The following is a 21,207-nucleotide window of genomic DNA, read 5'->3' on the forward strand; positions in this document are numbered from 1 at the left end:
CATTATGTACTGAATGGTTCGTTGAACTAATTAATTATATATATATATATATATATATATATATATATATATATATATATATATATATATATATATATAAAGTGAAATATAATGATATGCATTCAACAATGTAGCCCAATAACCCAAACGACGTAACAGGCAACGCCCCTGACACCCCCGAAGAAGAAAAAAACACCAACTTATATCTTTATGTTAGGCTACTCAGTCAGGCGCTCGCTCACTCAGTACGCTCTGGGGGAATCCAAAGTGCACCCAAACACCAGACCTGTTGGTTATTGGATGATCTTCTATTTCTGGTCTTTTAAATGCATTAGACATTTTGCAACGAGCCTTCAGCGCGTGCTGAGTGAGCGAGCGCCTTAGGAGCCGTTCACATATCGCACCTAAAAACGCGTGGAAAACGCTAGATGCGTCTTTCTCCTCCTTTCCAAAGCGCTCGGGCAGAAGCGCCCCTGAGGCGTCTGCCTTTGCTAAGCAACAATGACGTGCTGCTCTCTCCATGAAGACGCGGAAATTTCAGCAAAGGATAAATGGATTTGCAGCTCTAAAAATCGCTTGCAGTAGGCTAGCTCTGCTACTAAATTTATTTCGAAATTGCAATCCATATACAACTATAAACAGCTGTTCCTTCATCTTGGCTGAGCTTTCAACGTTGTTACGTGAAAGGATGAAGCTGATTGGTTAGTTCTTGTCACATGACTCGCGGTGCGCTTGCGGCATTCTGAAAAGTTGAGATGTTTTTACATTTTGCTGTATCTAAAACGTACCGAACCGTACAGAACCGTACCGTGACATCAGTGTATCGTATCGAACCGTGAATTTTGTGAACCGTTACACCCCTAATATATATATATATATACTGTATATATATATATATATATATATATATATATATATATATATATATATATATATATATATATATATATATATAAAGTTAAGTCTCTTGCACAGACTGATAGTTTCACTTCAGAAGACCTCAATATATATGGTCAGGAGCCATGGGTATTAATTTGGTTAATTCTCAAAAACCAGCAGCTGCTGTCTAGCATTTTTTTTTTTTTTTTTACCACCAAGGACCAGTTTTAGTTTCAGCCTAAAAAAAGCTTCTTTACTGTTCTACTGAAATAATGAGATAAAAGTAAATGACCTGAGATGAGTAAATTAAGAGCAAATTTTCATTTTTGGGTGAAACATTACTTTAAGTGCACTTCTTCTTCCCAATGGCTGGCATGGTAGCATGTAGAGAATCTTGTTTTGGCCTTAAGCATATGTAGCTTGGTCAAATTAAGTTTGCTTCAAAACAATGGAAAATCTTTGTTTATGCTTCTTTATGCCAGGTTGGATCATGAAACATCCAGCTAACTAACTAAGCCACATGTAACTAAGTCACATGAAGAAAGGGACCTTGGACTAAAGATACATGTGAGAGTCTAAAATGAACACAAAGCCACAGCTAGTTGCACGTCAGATCTGTGTACTAATACCCTGCTGGGACGAGTGAAAGCCAGTTTATCAGCATAGAAAATTCATACCATGAGGAATCCAAGTGTCCTTTATTTTTTTGAGGCAAGGTTAATGTAGTGTCAAAAATGCTAGCAGAATGAAAAATATCTTCTTTAATCTAAAATGTATTTATTTATTTATTTTTACATTTAAACAGCTTTTTCCAAAATTTTGGGCATTTTTCTCTTAATTTGGCAGGAGATGACAGTAGACAGTGGAACACGTTTAGAAACAAACCTTGAACCTGGACTGTAATCAGACTTGAATGACTGATTGTTTTCAGAATTTGTCAAAATGTGATGCAGCTTTACTTAGAGGCTATTATTAAAAGACCTAAATTAAATGCATGAATTAAAACTATATTTGCCCCAACCATAACACCAAAAGCCTGTTCATGAAAACGATGAATCACTGTTGTTCATTTAACGTGAAAATACTACCAAAATATGACAGCACTATATATATATATATATATATATATATATATATTAACATCTTGTAAATGTATTACCTCGCAAAAGTCTAATTAAAGGTTCCTCAATATCTTCAAGTTTCCTCAGAAGCCAATTTATGACTTAACTTAAATATACTAAGTAACCTTAACTAGAAATCTATTTTCTTGAAATATGTATGTTGTCAGGCAAAAAGCATTCTAGATTTAGTCAAGTAAAGTTATTGTGCAGTTTACACTACCTGGGGTCATGACGTGTCTCTTTACAAAATAATCTGATTTATTATCGACAGAATGTTTTACCCAGGAACAACGGGCTCTTACACTGTGCTTGGAAAAACAGTTTGCAAATAAATGTTTACACTTGTTTCCTATGTCAGAGCCATGTTAATTACAAAAGACTTGAGATAGCATCCGACTGAAAAAGACATAGACCCACCAGTCAAAAGCAGCAATTTTCACATAGCTTATATGTGTGACATTATTAGTTTGCAGAGCATTTATCTCTAGAATGTTAACCTAACCTACTTCCAGATTGACAGTCTCCAGAGCTTTCTGCTGTTCGAGTCTCACTCCTAAATAAGGAACCACAGACTCTGGGCTAATGAGCCCGGCGCGACTCCAGAGCTCCAGGGCTAATGGGAAGATATACAGTATCAGAGCATCATTAGAGTAAACTCAAGAGTTTGTGCTGTAGTTTATGTCAGCTTGCTCACGCTCACTGCGTATGTGAGTTATAAACAAATGTAGTAAATGGAGATTAAATGTTTAGGGTTTCATCATTAGGCAGTGTAATATAGTCTGTTTATGTTAAGGAGTCGTTTCCTTTCCAGATTTTGGGAAAAATGTTTGGGAAAATTCACTTAAATACTTAATTTATTCAACCACATTAAATAATGAAATTCATTCAGACAGTTTATTTCAGTGAACCAGTTCAAAAAAATTACATTTATAAACTTTCATGAAGATTTTCTATTTTTTATTTTTTTTGTAAGTCTCTGAAATCATCATTAATATGCAGATTTGTTGCTCAAGAAACATTTCTGATAATTAGCAGCACTCTTAAAAGTAAAGGTGCTTTAAATGGTTCTTAACAGTGATGCCATAGAAGAACCATTTTTGGTTCCACAAAGAACCATTTAGTCAAAGATTCTTTAAAGAATCATCTCTTTCTTACACTTTTATAATCTCAAGAACCTTCTTTCACCACAAAAAACCTTTTGTGTAACAGAAAGGTCCTTTAGATGTCAAAGGTTCTTTTGTGTGGCATCTTCATGTTTTTGTGGAAACTGTAATACATTGAACAAATATAAATACAGAAAATAAAAGCTGTTCATTTGAACTCTATTCATCAAATAATCTTCAAAATCACACTTAAGCAGCAAAACTAATTTCAGCTATGATGGCAATAAGAATCATTATTAATAACTCATCGCCAGTAATAATTGATAAAAGCTAAGCAGCATATTAGAATGATTTCTGAAGGATCATGTGACACTAAAAAAACATATGAATAGTTATTTAAAACTATTTTAGAATATTACTGTACTTCTGAACAAATAAATGCAGCCGTGAACATTTATTCAACTCATCTGAATCAAAACAGAATTCAATTTATCAAAGGAAAACACAAGCGCACAATCACTTGTCACTTAAATAATTTATTTACCACTAGAGCATCACAACAGTAATGTTTTACAATACACCATAGTGGGTCAACAATATCAACATCATCATCATCATCATCATCATAGACAACAATAACAATAAACAGCTCTAGTGTGACAATGCTGGTGTCTCCTTCCGCTTCCTGCGTCTTCAGGAAGTCATTCTTGCCCTAATACAAATAAAATAAGTGTCACCTAAAAATCTTGGGCATGAATGGACGTTGCTCTTTTAATCTGATCTGCTACCAGTTTCTCTCTAACACTGGTTAAGATAAGGACTAGTTAAAAGGGGAACCTCCACCTAAAAGCCACTCACATCATCAGCTCATGTTATGTGAGTGAAGCTATAACTACGAATAAAAACCAACAAACAAAAAATGTAGAAATAAAAAAAGTCAGTGCAATTCTTCGTAACAAAGGATCACTTTCTCTGAGAGAAAAAAAAAAATCACAAATTCAGGAAGACTTTTGAGATGTGTAGAAACAATTTCTCCATGATAAGCGTTATGGCCGTCAGTGTCCACGGCGGCTGCAGTGCATTCGTCAAGCTGGCCTCTGCACAACATGTGGGTTACCATCTCTCACTTACACGTCTGTTCACATTCTTCAAATCCTTTCATCAAAATCTGACTTTACTAAAGCAACTCACTCTTCTCACATCAATAGCAACATTTACATGCACCCCAACGATCCGTTTAGAGTTGGATCGATGGCTCAATCAGACTCAAAAGTCTTCATGCAAATGATTTGACAGAGTTTGATACATAAAATTTATTTGTGTTCTGTAAAACAAACTGGTCAGTGGAGGAGACTGAATATTTTCTAATATTTGCTTAAAAAAATGTTCTCAATGCGGTGACTGGTAACTGTGTATGCGCTATTTTTTTGTTTGGAATTAATGTAATGCACATGTAAACAAATAAGTAAGCGTAAACAGAGCTTTGAGAATCTGATTTCTGAATCTGGATTGATTCTGAGTAGTGCATGCAAAGATACCTATTGCAAATTCAGTCTCTGTACCAGTCTGATGATATCACTTCCTGTCAACACTGCCGAGTTGGTGACATCACAGCTTCACCTGCTCTTATAAGGGACCATGGTGTGAATTAAAGAAGTTGCCAATTTACCAACCCATAATTCCAGTTTAACCAGGCACTTTAACATGCTCTGGTATAGCTTTGCACATTCTTTTGAGAAATGCCTGCTTTTCGCAAAACTGTGGCTGTTTGCAGCTGTTTTAATTTGTGAATTGTTTTCAAACCATGCAAACACTATTTTAAGGTGGCATATTTACATGTAAGTACATTTTGTTAATTAATATTACTTAGTACATATTACACTGCAACAGCATCACCTTAAAGTCACATCACAGTAAAGACGGTCCTAAAGGAACTAACTTTGTGAAGAATAAGGGGCCATTTACACAACATTTTCGGCCAAAAACTGGAAACTTTTTATGTGTTTTGTCAGTTCGTTTACACGAAGACAGCATTTTAGGGACTGAAAACGCACATTTTTGAAAACGGGTTTCGAAGTGCAAGTCGTTTCCGTGTGAACACCCAATACAGGAATCTTTGAAAACGGTGACGTCATGCGCATGCGTAGTAAATGCTACGTATATAGACATACGCAGTATGTGTTGATTTTACATACACAACAGTGGCGGAGTGCATGATACTGTTGTTGCTGCTCAAGAGTTTGCAAATGCTTCTTCAGCAAAGTGTCAATTTACTCAATATTACAACCAGCAGCAGAGACGCATCACAAACATCATATAATCGTCACTTCCCTACTGATACTGTTTACTTACAAGGTGACAACGCCAACTACTGGCCTGGCATACCTATTACTGCGTTTTTGGCCATTTGTGCTGATATGTGTAACCGTGAATCATTTTGAAAATGTTGTCGTGTATAACTGAAACTTTTAAAAAATGCAAGGGAAAAACTTTTCTGTATTTCACTACATTGGTGTTGTGTTAAGAGCTAGCTTGACATAAATTTGTGTACAAATATTTTTAACTTCAGAATAAGGCGTTTAAAGTTCTTCCACAAATACGTACACAATCATACACACGTCTTGCTTTGCAAACTTAGTGTCACATGCTGTTAAGTTCTGAAACACAACTAAATATCACACGTACATGTTGCATTCTCAGGGGCGCTACAGTGGACTAACATACCTTTCTCTGCCAGGTCAATTGTTGTCATGTGGCAGAGCAAAAGTTTGGATTAATGGTGCAGATATTTGATGGAAACTGTTTTTTTCTGCCAGTGATACAAAAATGCAATGGTTTTGCTTTGCAGCATTTGCGTGTGCAGTTGCGTATTTGTGTAAAGAATGTTTGTGTTTGCAATGGAACAAAATGTCTTTGGCTGCTAGAAACAACATGACTTATTGTTCTTGGCCTTTTTTTACTCCATGTAAGGTGGCTTAAACTATGTCTTTCTGAGGCTTGCATTAACTTTCCGCAATATTTCATCTTTCTGTCACCAACCCCAATCCAAAAACGCTTCATTTGCGCCAAACTCAAAGTTCATTTGTGACATCTGTACTGTTTGCCAGAAGTTTCCAGCTCTTCACCAGTATTGGTGAACAACATCATGGGTTTTATATATTACCAAACAAACAATATCCGTATTACTGAGGGGAACAAAATCAACAACAAAAACAGAAGTGTTGGTTTGAAATAAATGGAACAAGGGATTTTCCCTTCCACTTGCTTCACATATAGACACATATAGATCACGTACTTCCAGTGTTTGCCAAACTCACATCCATAGAGTGATGAGCGGGTGATGTGACACATGCCGACAGGGCCGTTTCCAGCACAAGTTCACACATTCAGATGTGTGCTGTGGTTTGTGAGAGTTTGTAGGAATTACTCTGCTGTACCTCGACACCCTGCGCAGCACGTGTGTGATTGGATTTTAAATTACTGTGTGTTTGTTTGAGTGAATGCGTGTTCTTGGAAACGGAGCTGATCGGTTCCTAGCTGCACTTGCAGGACTTGACAATCATGTTGGAGAGCTGCTCGATTTTGGGGGTTTTTCCAATGTAGTAAAGGATCGTGAGGGGTTCCAGATCCTGAGACACACAGCAAGGAGATGCAGACGCTTCTGGATTGATGGTGTTATAGAGGCCAAGGATCTGAAATGGGACATGAAATGCACTTATTAAAACCATATGTAATTCGTTGCTTGACAAATTTAGAAAAAATAAGTACCTAGAAGCATTATATCTAGAATGATATTGCAGGTTTTGTCTTACGTTGCTGTGCTGGGTGTCTGCGCTCCACAGATACGGACAGGCTCCGGCACAGAAGTTGGCGTTATAGCCTTTGGGCTCATGGATCCACTTCCAGCCCAGATCCTTCTTGAAGTCGATGTAGAGAGAGCGTAAACAGCAGTTGTCCTGCACATTCCTGAGACAAACACAGCGGATGTATGACACGCAACTCTCTTTGTTGGCACATTTTTGTTACACTTTCAAACTATGATATATGCACATAAAAATCTATACTCGTACAATTAATATGTATTTTGACAATTAAAATGAGAAAAAGACTGTTTCGACCTAAGAAATAACTGCAGTAGCACAGATAAAATAGTAGCATTTAAATTAACTATTTAAATACTATTTAACATCACTGAACAGGTCTACAAAATATACATTAAATTATAATGTACCAACGAAATCCTTTTTTGGGGGGTTAAATCAGGTAAAACTAGCTGTTTAAGGTAAGTTACCACTTGTATTTTACATGTACATACATTTTTATACCATTAAACCCTCAGTAAATTTATCTTAAGTAAAATACTTAATATATATATATATATATATATATATATATATATATATATATATATATATATATATATATATATATATATTAATATATTAATTCAATATGTATAACGGCCATATTAGTGGTGGGCTGTTATCGGCGTTAATGTGCTGCGTTAACATGAGACTCTTATCGGGCGATAATAAAAATATCGCTGTTAATCTATTCTCAAAGTTGGGTTGGGAGCTGGGTCTATACTAGGCGAGCTATGATGACTTTCACCTTGATATTTTAGCGCTGATGTATACCCAGCCGAATCTGTAGGGGGCGAGAACTAGTCTTAAACCTGTGTGTATGCCTACTATGAAATTACCACATCAAATGTGACGTGCTAACATGGATGCAGCTGAAGCCGCCGGGTTTGCTTTAGGGAATTTTTTTTTTTAAAGAAGCTTCCCAATGAAAACCTCGACAAGACGCACGCCTGTTCCACACAATCCGTCTGCAGTGTGTATGCAGTCCGTGTGCATATGTGGTGCAGAAATAAATACTGTACATATTGAATTAATGTTATGTTTAGTAAGTTACTTTTTTAATCAATTAATTGACTAATAATCACTACTAATCACATGCAAGTTTTCCGATACTCATGTTTATCATTACATGCTTTTGTGCTTATATTATATTATATGATCAAAATATGACATTTTTGACCAAGATTTTCTTGTAAAGTAATCTGAACATAATATTTATGGTAAAAAAATAAAATATATTCTTATGGCTGTTAATTTGTTAAATTATTGAAATTAGTAAATCTGTTAGGAAAACTGAATATATATGTCAAAAAAATTTGTTAGGATTAATTAGTCTGAAATTAACTTGCAAAATGTATATTGGATTCATGATATTTCTATGCGTCTAATTCATGGCTAAAATAATTTGTGGCTAAAATAAATGTAGCATTCATATGCATTTAATATTTTGCACTATACAGTCAAATGCTCTCTAGAATGAAATGATCCCTAACTCTAATAAAATCTATCTTGCATCTGAACAGAATGTAGCATGGCTCACAGCTGTCTAATGTCTATTAACAAAAACAAAACAAAAGGGATGAGTCCTTGGAGACGTCCCGCCCAAACCTTCTATTCCAACAGGAAATTTGTCAACACGGGAAAGAAAATGGTTCGTTCAAGTGATTTCTTATAATCCTGAATTCTGGCCAGCACTTCTAATCAGATCAGTCCACTCTTCAATGAACTCATTCTCAATCTCGATTTTATTTCTATTCTTTTTTCTTTTTTCGATTTGGAGACAAATGGCTGCTAGTTTCTCAGCTTGTTAATACTGGATGGTATGATGGAAGCTGATATGTCAGGAAATATAAAATTAACAGCACATTGTTATAATGTGAGTGAAAATGTGATCGTGACAGCAATTGGCTGGAAAAGCGAGAATACAGATGACTTTTATTAAAAGACAATCGAGCCACTTTTATTTATATTGTAGCTGTAATCCAACAGAGAAAAGTTTTCCAGTTCATTGATTAAGCTGAATCTGGATTAATAGCTGGTCCGGCCCGCTTTGATACACGGCCTGCCGTTTGCATAAATCTGGCCTGAAGTCTGGCCTGAAGTCTGGCTGTTTTTAACTAATGACAGATGAGTATCTATAGACCCCAGAAGCCCATTCTGCTGCGGTTCAGATGCAGACGTTTGTGAGGAGGTGGTACCTGGAGCAGAAGGCCGCGTCCAGAGCACGTTTCTGTCTGTGGCTCTTGTGCTGTGACTCCAGCCGGTATGAGGGAAGCAGCATCAGCAGCAGGTGCGGAGACTGACCGCTCTGACGCCGCTTTTTAAACATCTTCAGATCCCCTCCTTGCACAAAGCTGTCATCTATACCTGTGAACCGCACAGAAAGCAGACAGTTTGCATCAGACAGCTAAAACATTCCTGTATCTCAAACAGTAGAGCAGTACAGCAAGCTTTGGAGTTTGTTTGACAAGAAACTACTATTTCAGTCTTTCATCTTCAAAATTGCATGTTTAATTCAATGTGCACTTTTTGATTTCTTTGTAATTATTTGTGAAATTGACTAGCAATTTCCGACTAAAAAGCGTTTCTAAAACAATTTAATTTAATTTAATTTTAATAAGTGTAGACTCAATTTACAATTTTATCTATACCTTAAATGTAGTGTAAGTTTCACTGTGAACCTGTAACTTTTAGGATTAATTAACTTTATTATTATGATTATTATTATTTTAAATCCTTCTATTGTTATTATTTTCATACTAGAACTACTTCTAATAACATTTTATTAGTATTATTATCATAGGATCAGCTCAACATGTGTCAATCAAACTTCTTCAGTTAAAAGCAGTATTTGTGACTAGAAGCTGGATCTAGACAAAGGATGGAGACGTGCTAATATAAGCTAGTTTTCATTTCATAGTTTTGATGACTTTATTATTATTGTAAAACGTAACAAATAGGCCTTATCTAGAACGGGGAGGTGTGTCCAGACATTGGTGGAAAACACCAAAAACGCCACTTAAACATTTAAGTGCACTTTGTTTTGAATTAATTTGCTGCAATTCATGCCTTAATCAGAGCCAATCCTTTCTTTAAAAAAGTATATACAGTATATCAAATCTGATGGACTCGAGAAAGAAACTAAAATATTGATTTCCATTTTTTCTTTAAACACACACACAGACACACACACACACACGCAGACACACACGCAGACACACACACACACGCACGCAAACACACACACACACTCGCAGACTCGCACCCCCGCCCAAAGCCACCTGCAAAGCGCGCCTCCAGCTCCTCGCTCTTGTTGGGGATGATGTAATTATTCGACGGCACAAATGTGCAGCAGGGACAGTGCAGGCTGATCTTGAATCCATTGTTTCTGTCTGGTGGGAGAGGAAAACAGTGAGAAACACACACACACACGTACAGCAAGGTCAGATAACCTACAGCAGATAATGAGCTCATCTCTGGATCTGGCCCCTGATGTAGATCTAGCCCACTCCCATCATCCCTCAGGAGTCACACACAGCGTCACTGCCGTCTCTCAGCTCCAGCATTCATCACAGCCACTCCAGTCATGCAGGAGATTTGCTGCGTAATGTGATGGAGAGCCGCTGGGCTCGTGCTGGTATGAGCTCATGCAGGCTGACGAAGAGCACACACCTTCATCATTGCTTCTGCTCTCTGGCCTCTTACTACTGCTGTTCTTGGTGAAAACACATGCACCACTGAACTGATCTGAGCTGAGAATACAGAATTACATTTACAGTACTGCGTAGAGGCTTCACCACAACTCTTGTTTTAAGATGGTTATTTACATCTTTTGATTTAGTGTGTTGATTGTAGGGTGCAAGTTTCAAAATGCAATCTGAATTAATATACTTGGACCCACTTTATATTAAGTGGCCTTAACTACTATGTACTTACATTTTAATTAATAATTTAGTACAATGTACTTATTGTGTACATACATGTTTTTACATTGTACTTATATAAAAAAAACCTACATGTAATTACATCTGCATTTAATTTCTGTAATAACATTTATAATGACACTGTTGACCCATACTTTACAGCTTAACCCACCCTTAAAGTTACCCATACCTCCAACCCTCTCCCTAACCTTACCCCTATCCCACCTCAATAGCAGCAAAAGTGTTTTACAATACAATATGAATACAATAAGTACATTGTACTTATTTTTTTATGTAAGTACATAGTAGTTAAGGCCACCTAATATAAAGTGGGACCATATACTTTAAGTTTCCTAAGGGAATATAATTTAATGTGAACTGAATGTAATATTTTTGGACTTCTTGGACTTGCAGCCTTGTGATAAAAGTATTGTCAGTCTCTTTGTATTAACTGAACTTATCGGTTACTTATTGGTAAACCAACTACACATAGAGTGTTCTGTTTTCTATTGAAATAACAAATTGTTTGAGAAACTAAAATAGAATGCAAGATACGATTATAGTTTTTTATATTTTGAACTAGATTTGATTATTTAGATTTTCTGCTTTCATGTTACATTTAAGTTTATCTTTTAAATGTACGTTTTGAAATTTTGTTTTGTGAATTGCCATTTCATGTCTAAGTTTGTATAATTTTTAGTGCTTTCATTCAATCAATCGCATTCAAAATAAAGGTCTTTGTTTGCATAACTGTATGTGTGTGTTTGTTTTTTGTACATTTATTATGTATATATAAACACACACACACACACACACAGTATATATATTGAAAATATTTATATATAAAAATAAAATATTCTTCTAAAATTTATCCTGTGCATGTGTGTGTTTATATATATAATAAATATACACAGTACACACACATATATTACCGAAACAAAATCTTTGTGATTAATCGTTTGACAGCACTAATAATGTTATAAAAAGTTAAATGAAATGAAAATTATAAATGTTTAACTCATTTAAAATGTACTTTATTTCATGCAACAATTTGTAATGATTTTAGTCTAAGTTAAATTTGTTTTAATTTAATTTCTATTGATAATTGCATATGAATAATCTGTACCCACATATTTAACACAGATGCAATCTAGTACATTTTAAAAATAAAATTAAATGTAATATCAAACAATATTTTGTTTCATTAATACTATATTACCTTAAAAATGTACTTTAAAGATTTTGCACTTTCAATTCAGTTAAGCACACTTCTCCATGAGCACAAGATGACTCTTGAGCAATATTTTTGGTCCATTCTGGTCCACTGGAATCCTAAGAGAGAGACTAGGACTAAAAGTCATTAGTCTTGCGGTTTGGACTTTACCTCGGTGCAGCAGCCACTCGCTGACGGCCTCCGTCACGTCGAACGACAGCCACTCTCCCTCCGTGCGGGTGCGCACCACCTTGCTGCCAATGTAGCGCTGCGTGGGGGACGTCAGGTCCTTGTGACCTAAGATCTGCAGAAACAGGACAGGCATCAGCACGGGTCAAGCACAGGCACCCTGTCCAGCGCCTCAGCAGCGGCTCCCTTCCTCCCTGATTGATTAGCCAGGTCTGGGAAATGCTTGGAGGGGCTGCGGTGGCGGAAACAGATGCTGGACAGGGTGCACTGTTATTCCTCTGTTTACGTTGGACAGCACAGCTCTTAATGCGTAAAACACTGCTTCGGCTGCAGTGCAGAGGTGACCGTGGGATGGAGAGGCTCAGACGGAGGCCGACATGGAGATTGTTAATTGTAGGGTTGTTAGGCTGGAGCTACAGGGGTCTGCTGTCGCTTTCGGGACAGTTTGGAGTCTAGTTACACAACTGCTGATACAGAGAGAAATCTCCACACTTGATTGGTTTAACAGGAGGGATATGAGGGATCTATTCATTATTGACTGATTAAAATACACTTCTGTAAGAAAGAAATTACTACTTTAATAAATCAAGGATGTTTTTATAAGAACTTTATAATGTTACAAAAGATTTCTAAATAAATGGAGTTCTTTTGAACTTTCTATTCATCAAATAATGGTTTCCACAAAAAAAAAAATATATATATGAAAGTAGCACGACTTCTGAAGGATCATGTGAACCTGAAGACTGGAGTAATGATGCTGAAAATACAGCTTTGATCACCGGAATAAATTACATTTCACAATATATTCACATAAAAAAGTGTTATTTTGAATTGTAATATTATTTAAATATTTGTAATGTATTATTATGATTATTTATAGTGTTTACTGTAATTTTAATTAAATAAATGCTGCATTTGTAAGCAGAAAATACTTTTAAAAGTCTTTCTGGCCCCAAACTTTTGAACGGTTGTGTTCAGTAAAAAAGCTATTTATACAATGAATTAGAAACACTTCTATGATGAAACAACATGCTTTTCATTTCTGAATGAATATTGATTTTATTATTTAAAAACAATTGAGGATATAAGTCAGAAATATCAACCTCATTAAAAAGATCAAATTGTTTAAAGAAAATCTAATTTATTAGTTAATCATATTCTTGTATTTTATTTCTTTGTAAAAAAAAAAAAAAAGGGAAATATTTCTTTAAAATATTTTATAAATTTAGGAATGAATTATTCCTGATAATAATAATAAATAAAAAAAACTTCTGTAATGCACTTTGTTTTTCATTTCTGAATTAATTCTGATATCCTTAATATAATTATGAAGAAATTGTAATACTTTTTCATTTATTATTTATATTATGTCTTAGAATTAATAATAATAAATAACCATAAAAACACCTTTTTTATGATGAACGTTTTTAATTTCTGAATCAATATTGATTTTCATCTTTTGAGGATGTAAATAAAAAACGTCAATCTCATTAGAAGCAGTTTTGTTAAAATATCAAAAAACATGTGAGCAACTTCTGTCCACCAAATAAAAGTCACGTGGTCATTCATGATATTTGGCAAAAAAGGTTTGCCCTTTTATTTTGGTCTTGTGGTTTGACAGTTTGAATAAAGTATATGCTATACAGTAAAAATGCATTTCGTATTGTTCTTTCTAATCTTTTAGTTTGAGCTGTTTTTATACACCAAACATCGATCAGACACTGCTTAGTTCCTGAAGTGATCTTTTCCCAGCATGGTGATTAGACTCACTATTTTAGAATCCCTTCTTTAATCAGCCAATGTAACACCTACATTAAATGTGTTATATTTCATTATATTTTCATTACTGAAGTTCACTTTAATTATAACGGCTGTATGATCCTGGCCAGGATCATTAACATGAGTAATACAAATGGAAGCGGATCAACCTCTCCCTTCCCTGCAAGCTCCTTTTACACCCTCCCTAAGACATTCAGCATCTCTGTGTTAGTGGGCCAGTGTTTACTGCACCTGTCATGACGGACCTGACACATGAACACAGAGGAGGGGAGCGAGGTTAAACGGAGAGGCGGGTGGGAGGCCCTCGAGACCCTCCGAACTCTAAATCACCAAACAGCATTCCACACACACATAAAACCCCGCTGATCGATGGGCCGGAGCCCTACAGCACCCTTAAGATAAATAAACGAACATACGAGGACAGAGGAGGAGGAGAGAGGTTAAAAAGTGCATGTGTGGGTGCTTTCACACCGCGTACACAAGCCTGTTTGACGTCACGGTTTGCTTGTAGTGAAACTGTTTTTGAACTTGAGTGCGTATTAGTGAACTACAAGTGATTACAAGTGGACTTAGTTACTTTTCTGGTTCTGGGTTACTTTATCAGTTCAATCTGGTATTGCATTTATAGCTCAGAACACTAAACCCCTGTATTGTGTTCCAGAGGATTGAGTTTTTCCTGAAAATGCTAGGAAATGTTCATTGTTGGGAAGGTTGCTTTGGAAATGTAACAGGTTACAGAAGTTACTCTGTGTAAAATGTGACCCTGGACCACAAAACCAGTCAATCTTTTGACTACTGATGTACAGTATGGTTTTCATTAGGATAGGAAAATATTTGGCTGAGATACAATGTTGTGAAAATCTGGAATCTGAGGGTGCAACAAATAAATAAAAAAAATAAGAAAATTGCATAATTGCATAAAATATTTCTAATCAAAAAAATATGGTTTTGGTATATTCTAGAGATGTTCCGATACCCTTTTTCTCTTCCCGTTATCGATTCCGATACCTGGGCTCAGGGTATCCGGTACTACAGAGACGCTGGTATCATCAATTTTTTAATTTTCAGCACTGACTTGGTATTGAAGTGCCAGTACTTGTGGCATCCCCAGTCGCCGTTTTACTGTCTGGTTGGTCCAGTCTGAAATACTGCTAAACAGCGGACATACTGCTAATGTGTTTTCATTTCTTATTTGCTGCTCTAAACAGGGGTTGCTTGTGGCAACACAGCACAATTTCATGTGTTTGCAATGCATTCTGAGCAGTGAAGAAGAACCGTGCAGTGGTTAGGCAAAGCTAGCAGTCATACTCTTTTACTGACTCTATGATTATAACTAGGTCTTGTTTAAGAAAATGGTATCTGATCGGTATATAGGTTTATGTACTCGTCGATGCTGATGACAGAATTTGTTGTGGTATCGGTGATATTTCCGATACTAGTATCGGAATCGGAACAACTCTAATTTATTTACAGTAGGATATCGATAAATTATATATATGAATATCCTAATGATTTTTGGCATAAAAGAAAAATCTATTATATTGACCAATCCAGTGTATTGTTGGCAATTGCTACATGCGACTTATGACTGCTTTTGTGGACCAGGGTCACCAATCTAATGCGTATTTACTTTAGTAATATAATGTAACTTATTACTTTTTATTCTAAATATAAAGTATTTCGGATTCAACTGGAAAACTGTCACAAGAGATCTACCGAGGAACTGAACCAAGTGTGAAAACAGCTCAAGTTCACATGCAAGTGGTTCATGGAACTGAATGAGTGGATGAAGTCAGATGAAATGCTTCGATGCTGAAGGGCTGATGGAGAGGACAGGACTCACCTGGTAAAGCTCGATGCGCTGCTCAGACACACGGGCCTTTGGGTTCTGCAGCCTGAAGATCCTGAGCTCCGCCTTCACCAGGTTCGAGGCGTTCTTCTCCATGGAGCTCACGTCAAACCTGAGCCTCCTGAAGTACGGGTTGAAATGTGTTGAAGAGATGAAATCTGGAACAAACAGCGTGCAGTGTTACTGACCTGACAACAATATACTTTTCAGTCATCATGTTTAATTCAATGTTTAACTGTTCCCTTTTCTTTGTAATTATTTGTGAGTAAATTTCTGTGTACATTTTTTAATAAGTGTATACAATTACATTTATAGACCTACTTAAGTGGGTCAGATGATCAAACTAAAGTTCAGTTAGCTGCGTTTAATATGAATTTAAACTAAAATAGATTTAACTGTAAATATCATGCACATTAACTGAGTGTCCATAACCATTCAGTATTTTCTTTAAATGACATTATTTCCATAATACAGTAAGTTCTCTCTTTAAAAGTATGCTAAAAGTACTCTTCTTTGTCTCAAAGGTCTGCATATTTCTCACACAGCTGATGGCACTCAAGGTGTTTAAACTATTTCAGACTTTCACTGTGTAAATCAGAGTCTTGCAGAGGCAGTGATGTCATTTTTACGTGCTCGTGAGGCGCGTCGAGGCGTAGTGTGTACACTGAGTGTGTGATGAAACAATAGCGGGACACACCCCAGGGGCCGGGCTGGGCCGTCACGCGAAGGTCAGCTGTGGTACAGAGCCGCTCCATATGGTTCCTGTGTGAACCCAGTAGCCCAGCACTCACACAGTTCTCCAAACCATGTGTGAACGTCATGTGCTTTGACAGACCCCGTAAACACACACACCGCGAGTGTGTCGAGAACCATGTGTGCTACCACGAGATGAGAGCGACACTCTGCACAGTAGCTCAACAAATTAACAAAGACAAACAAAGCCACATGCACAACTGTGTAAGTGAGCTCCTGACGGGCCGCCGTGATGCCGGGTGACACACAGCGATACACTCAGTTTGCTCAAAATCAAATTGTGTGTGACTCTTGTTTTTAGCATGAGCTTTCGCATATTCCCCATATAGGTTTTTTTTTTTTTTGCCCAAAATATATTTTTTATGCTGTATTTTTTAAGTTGTAGACCAGTTATTAATTATATTCAATTTCTTTCTTCATATACCAAAATATATTTCAAAATGTATTTTAAGGCAAGAAAATGCAATGCAAATGGAATAGCCTAGAGTAAAATAATAATAATAATAATAATAATGCATTTAAATATATTTATAATTTTAAAATTAAAAACAATGGCCAAAATATTTCGGTCGAAAATATATTTTATAAAAAATATTGTATATTTTTATATATATATAAGTGATGTGAAGTTATATTGTTATTCTGAGCAAAAAATAAATATCATATATTATTCCCCGATTTACAGAAGAGACTCATTAAAATGTAATTCAGTGTAACCATCTTTTCAGGCATTTTTACAACAAAAATCTATTTATGACATATTAAAAGACTAATTACTTTCACCCAAAATACTAATTCGTTTTAAATTAATACTAAATACAAAAAATTACTAATCTAGGTTTTGCCCAAACCTTAAAAGTAGACATTTAAGTTATATGGACATAAAAATCACTTTTGTAAATGTCTTTTGATGCAGACATCTTAATGTCTTTGACCCATATGTGTGTGTGTGTGAGAAAGAGAGAGTGTATGAGGTCTGCAGCTATAAGCGGGGCCCGAGCATTGCACAGAAGTCAGGGATTACAGAGGCTCAATGGTTTGTTTAATAAGCCTACGCAAGCAGGACGTCCGTCCACATGAGACGGACAGAAGAAAATATTGGGCAGCTGCCGTAACTGTAAGAACAATCAGAGCTTTGAAGGAAAACTGTGTATTTTCACTTGAAGAGAAGTAACTTTATTACAGGGCTTTCTGGAGTATTTTATTCTGAATGGTCATTCGCAGTATTTTGTCATCAGATATTTCTGTTATTGTATAATTGATCATTACGCCATACAAAGTCTGTCATATCACTCTGCAGTGTTTTTTTAGAATCGATATCTAATGCATAAGTAACAGTGTACCAAGTGAATGTAAAAGTATGTGAATGATCGTGCTCAGCTTGCCACGAAGCAGCTATGCTAGAGTTGGTTTTTCTGGGCACCGCTCAATAGTTTGAGGTGCTGGTTGTATGGGTGTTGGGAAGGTTGTTTTGGAAATGTAATAGCTTGTGACAGGTCACAAGTTACACTATCTGCAAGTTACTTTATTTAAGTTACGTAATTTTCTAATTTTCTAATGTTTTAACTGCTAATCATTTTCAAACATGTAAAGCAGGCCGGGTTAACCATACTGTACACAACACTGATTACGGTCACTTACAAAACCCTTCATCACTTGAATTATGATTATTATAATTTAATTTTAAAGCCCAGCCACCACAAAACTAAGAATTACTTTGAGATCAAAGGATAAAAACAGATTTAAAAGCATAACAAGAAACAGTTTTATACTGTTTTTGAAATCAGCTCTTTGTATTGCTATGTGCTCAAGATCTCAAGAACCAGAAGTCTATCAATCTTTGTAAGAGGTTTCTTCTGTTGACCAGCTGAACAGAAGAGCCAAGTCCACGCTCTTCTCTGAAGCTTCCTCCCTCAAGCAGCAGAAAAAGGCACACTTACAATAAGGCAGCGTAAGGCTTGCTGTTTACATCTCGACTGCATGAAAGGCTCTGCTGTGCTGCTACTACACTGGACGCTTTGAGCAGGGTTCACTGAAACCACACTCCACCGAGTTCACACACGTATAATGCTACTTCTAATCTGTCTACAACACAAGCTTGCTGTCACCCTCAGCCCGCTGGGGAATATGGGCTGAGTCAGGAAGCAAACCGCTGATTTACACAGATTCAGTAGCAGAGAGTCTGTAACCGCTGATTTATACCAACGTGACATAAAAATGATTAGTCGCATGTGGAGCAGCTGTGGTCTGAACAAACTCATCAGAACCACATTAACGTACACAGAGAGACTGTTTCATAATTACACCGAAATTTTTTTTTATAATAGAATCTGTAAAGACTTCCAAAAGTGATACGTACTGATTATTTCACATAAACAGAGCAGAATAAATAGATCTGCTCATGAATACATGGTTTAATTTTTCCAAAGGGGCTCAAACGTCAAATTAAAAAATGAGAGGTTAATGACCTTGTGAGCGTTTGCAAACTCTGTGATTAGTTCTTTCTCAAAAGTCAGCCAACTAATCAGATTACAGGAAGTGCTTTTACAATTTTGGGTTCACACCCTTTGGCCTTAATGTAAGATTTATGTATTTGAATTGCATGTAAAATGACCATCCATTTGGATTACAGTTTTAACATAAAAGCATGGCAAAGTTTATTCTACTATTTGATTTTATTTAAATAATCATATTTTCAAAATGCATTTAACCAAATTGTAAGAATTTCTGTGAAGCCTAATGCATTATATGGGCATCCTTAATGCATTCTAATGCATGCATAATAATTTCCAAACAACGTATGTTCTAGCATCTGACAAACAATCAGAACAACTTTATAATTATGCATGAATTATAATGCATTATAAATGCAGGCTTCCCAAACTAATGTCTTTTTGTTCATTGTGAAAACAAAATGATTCAGTTTGAACACCGTTCAAATACGGCTAGCTGAAACAATCAAGATTCAGTCACAATAATCAAAGCAATACTGAGATTAAAGCTAACTGGATTTATTGTGTATTTAAAACACATTATTAGTATTACAGAAATCTGACCTGTTTTATGTATGTATGATTGACAAATATGCACCAGATTAAGTTTATTAGCCTGTTTATGTTAAAACTCAATGCATTTTTATGCAATTCAAATACATTAATCTTAAATTTAGGCCTTTTTTTTTTTTTTTTGGAGCGGAGCTTGTGTGATTATTTGTGTAAAATTAGCACCTATGACCTGACTTTACAGGCACTTTAATAGGCTCTCAGCTGGGTGTGTTTTCTTTTTGATCACACAATGAAAATATCTCACAAGGGCTTATTATTCCCATCTAAGGACTTTTACAAGCTTACATAAGCTCGCTGAGAGCACCTTATTACCAAGTGCACACAAAATGATGTAATATAAAATAATGTAACCGTTTTTCAATAAAAAGAGATAAAATAGTCAGATGTGCTGCTGAAACTGAACTGGTTGAACCCGATACGAAGCGCTCACAAAGAGCACTAGCCCCGATGAATGATTCACATCTTGCACACACACACACACACATTTCATACACACTAATAATAACAAAGAGCCTTTCTTATGCTCCCATAAATCACTCGTCAGGTTTGCCATTGCAAACACTTATCTTAAACTCAGGAAGTCTTCGTGAGTGAGGACCACTTGTGATGTGCGCCAAAAAATATGCACAGCGGCTTGATCTCACAAGAGCTTCCTTCCTGAGAGGAAAGACGCTACAGAGCAGCACTGTGGCCTCCACCAGTTGTTTAGTTAGCAAAAAACACTTAACTGATACTTTCGCACATATTTCCTTCATATAAACCTCAACTGAACCTCTATACGCACATCTGTGAAGACATGACATCATGTTTGTTTAAAGCAGTGAAACTGAGAGCTCTGCCGGTGTATAAGCAGTTTACCCTACACACAATATAAGGCATCTTGAAGGCATTAGGCAGTTAAATAGACACGGATCCCGGTTACTGATCTGTGCCCCTGAACGCTCACTGATCAAACACCTGCGCCGGGAAATGCCTCCCAGTGTCCTCTGCTCCACCACTGACCCCAGTCCTACTTCCTGTGTGCTGGATTTCCTCCAGGATTTAATGAACAGATATATTAGTGAGCTTGTCTGCTCGATGACACGGCTGTCTGTCCTTCAGTCCCGAAATAACTCCTGTTGCTGACCGGACCGTCCCTCTCTCTCTCTCTCTGGCTGGAAAATGCTGTCAGATGTCAGAGTTAGCATTTGAATCCAATTACACAAACACATGAGCGTACACTTTCACCTTTCCACTATCTGCATTACAGTGAAACGCCCAACTCATCATCCACCACAGATGTTCCAGGTCGTGTGTCACGGGCCTCATCAGTGGCTAGAAGTCTTCATCAGTGACCCGTGAAGAGTCAAATGAAAATATGTATGTTCGTTAAAGGAACAGTTTACCCCAAAATGAAAATTTTCTGAAAATGTACTCACCCTTTAGGCTGTCCAAGATGTATTCTGGAAAAGATTTGGAGAAATACATGAC

General features: G+C 36.4%; 1 protein-coding gene across 1 annotated transcript in view; it reads right to left on the reverse strand.

Moving 5' to 3' along the window:
* Positions 1-3,623: 3,623 nt before the first annotated feature.
* Positions 3,624-21,207, reverse strand: part of LOC127974945 (transforming growth factor beta-2 proprotein) — a 32,105-nt gene continuing 14,521 nt past the window's right edge. The window contains exons 2-7 of the mRNA XM_052578560.1: positions 15,914-16,077; positions 12,274-12,406; positions 10,248-10,358; positions 9,165-9,333; positions 6,916-7,069; positions 3,624-6,795 (exon numbers count right to left, since the gene is read on the reverse strand). Of these exons, the coding sequence (XP_052434520.1) occupies positions 6,637-6,795; positions 6,916-7,069; positions 9,165-9,333; positions 10,248-10,358; positions 12,274-12,406; positions 15,914-16,077 (890 nt within the window). The 3' untranslated portion in view covers positions 3,624-6,636. The remainder of the gene's footprint in view (positions 6,796-6,915; positions 7,070-9,164; positions 9,334-10,247; positions 10,359-12,273; positions 12,407-15,913; positions 16,078-21,207) is intronic.

The sequence above is a fragment of the Carassius gibelio genome, chromosome B16 (genome assembly GCF_023724105.1).
Source record: "Carassius gibelio isolate Cgi1373 ecotype wild population from Czech Republic chromosome B16, carGib1.2-hapl.c, whole genome shotgun sequence".
Taxonomy (NCBI): domain Eukaryota; kingdom Metazoa; phylum Chordata; class Actinopteri; order Cypriniformes; family Cyprinidae; genus Carassius; species Carassius gibelio.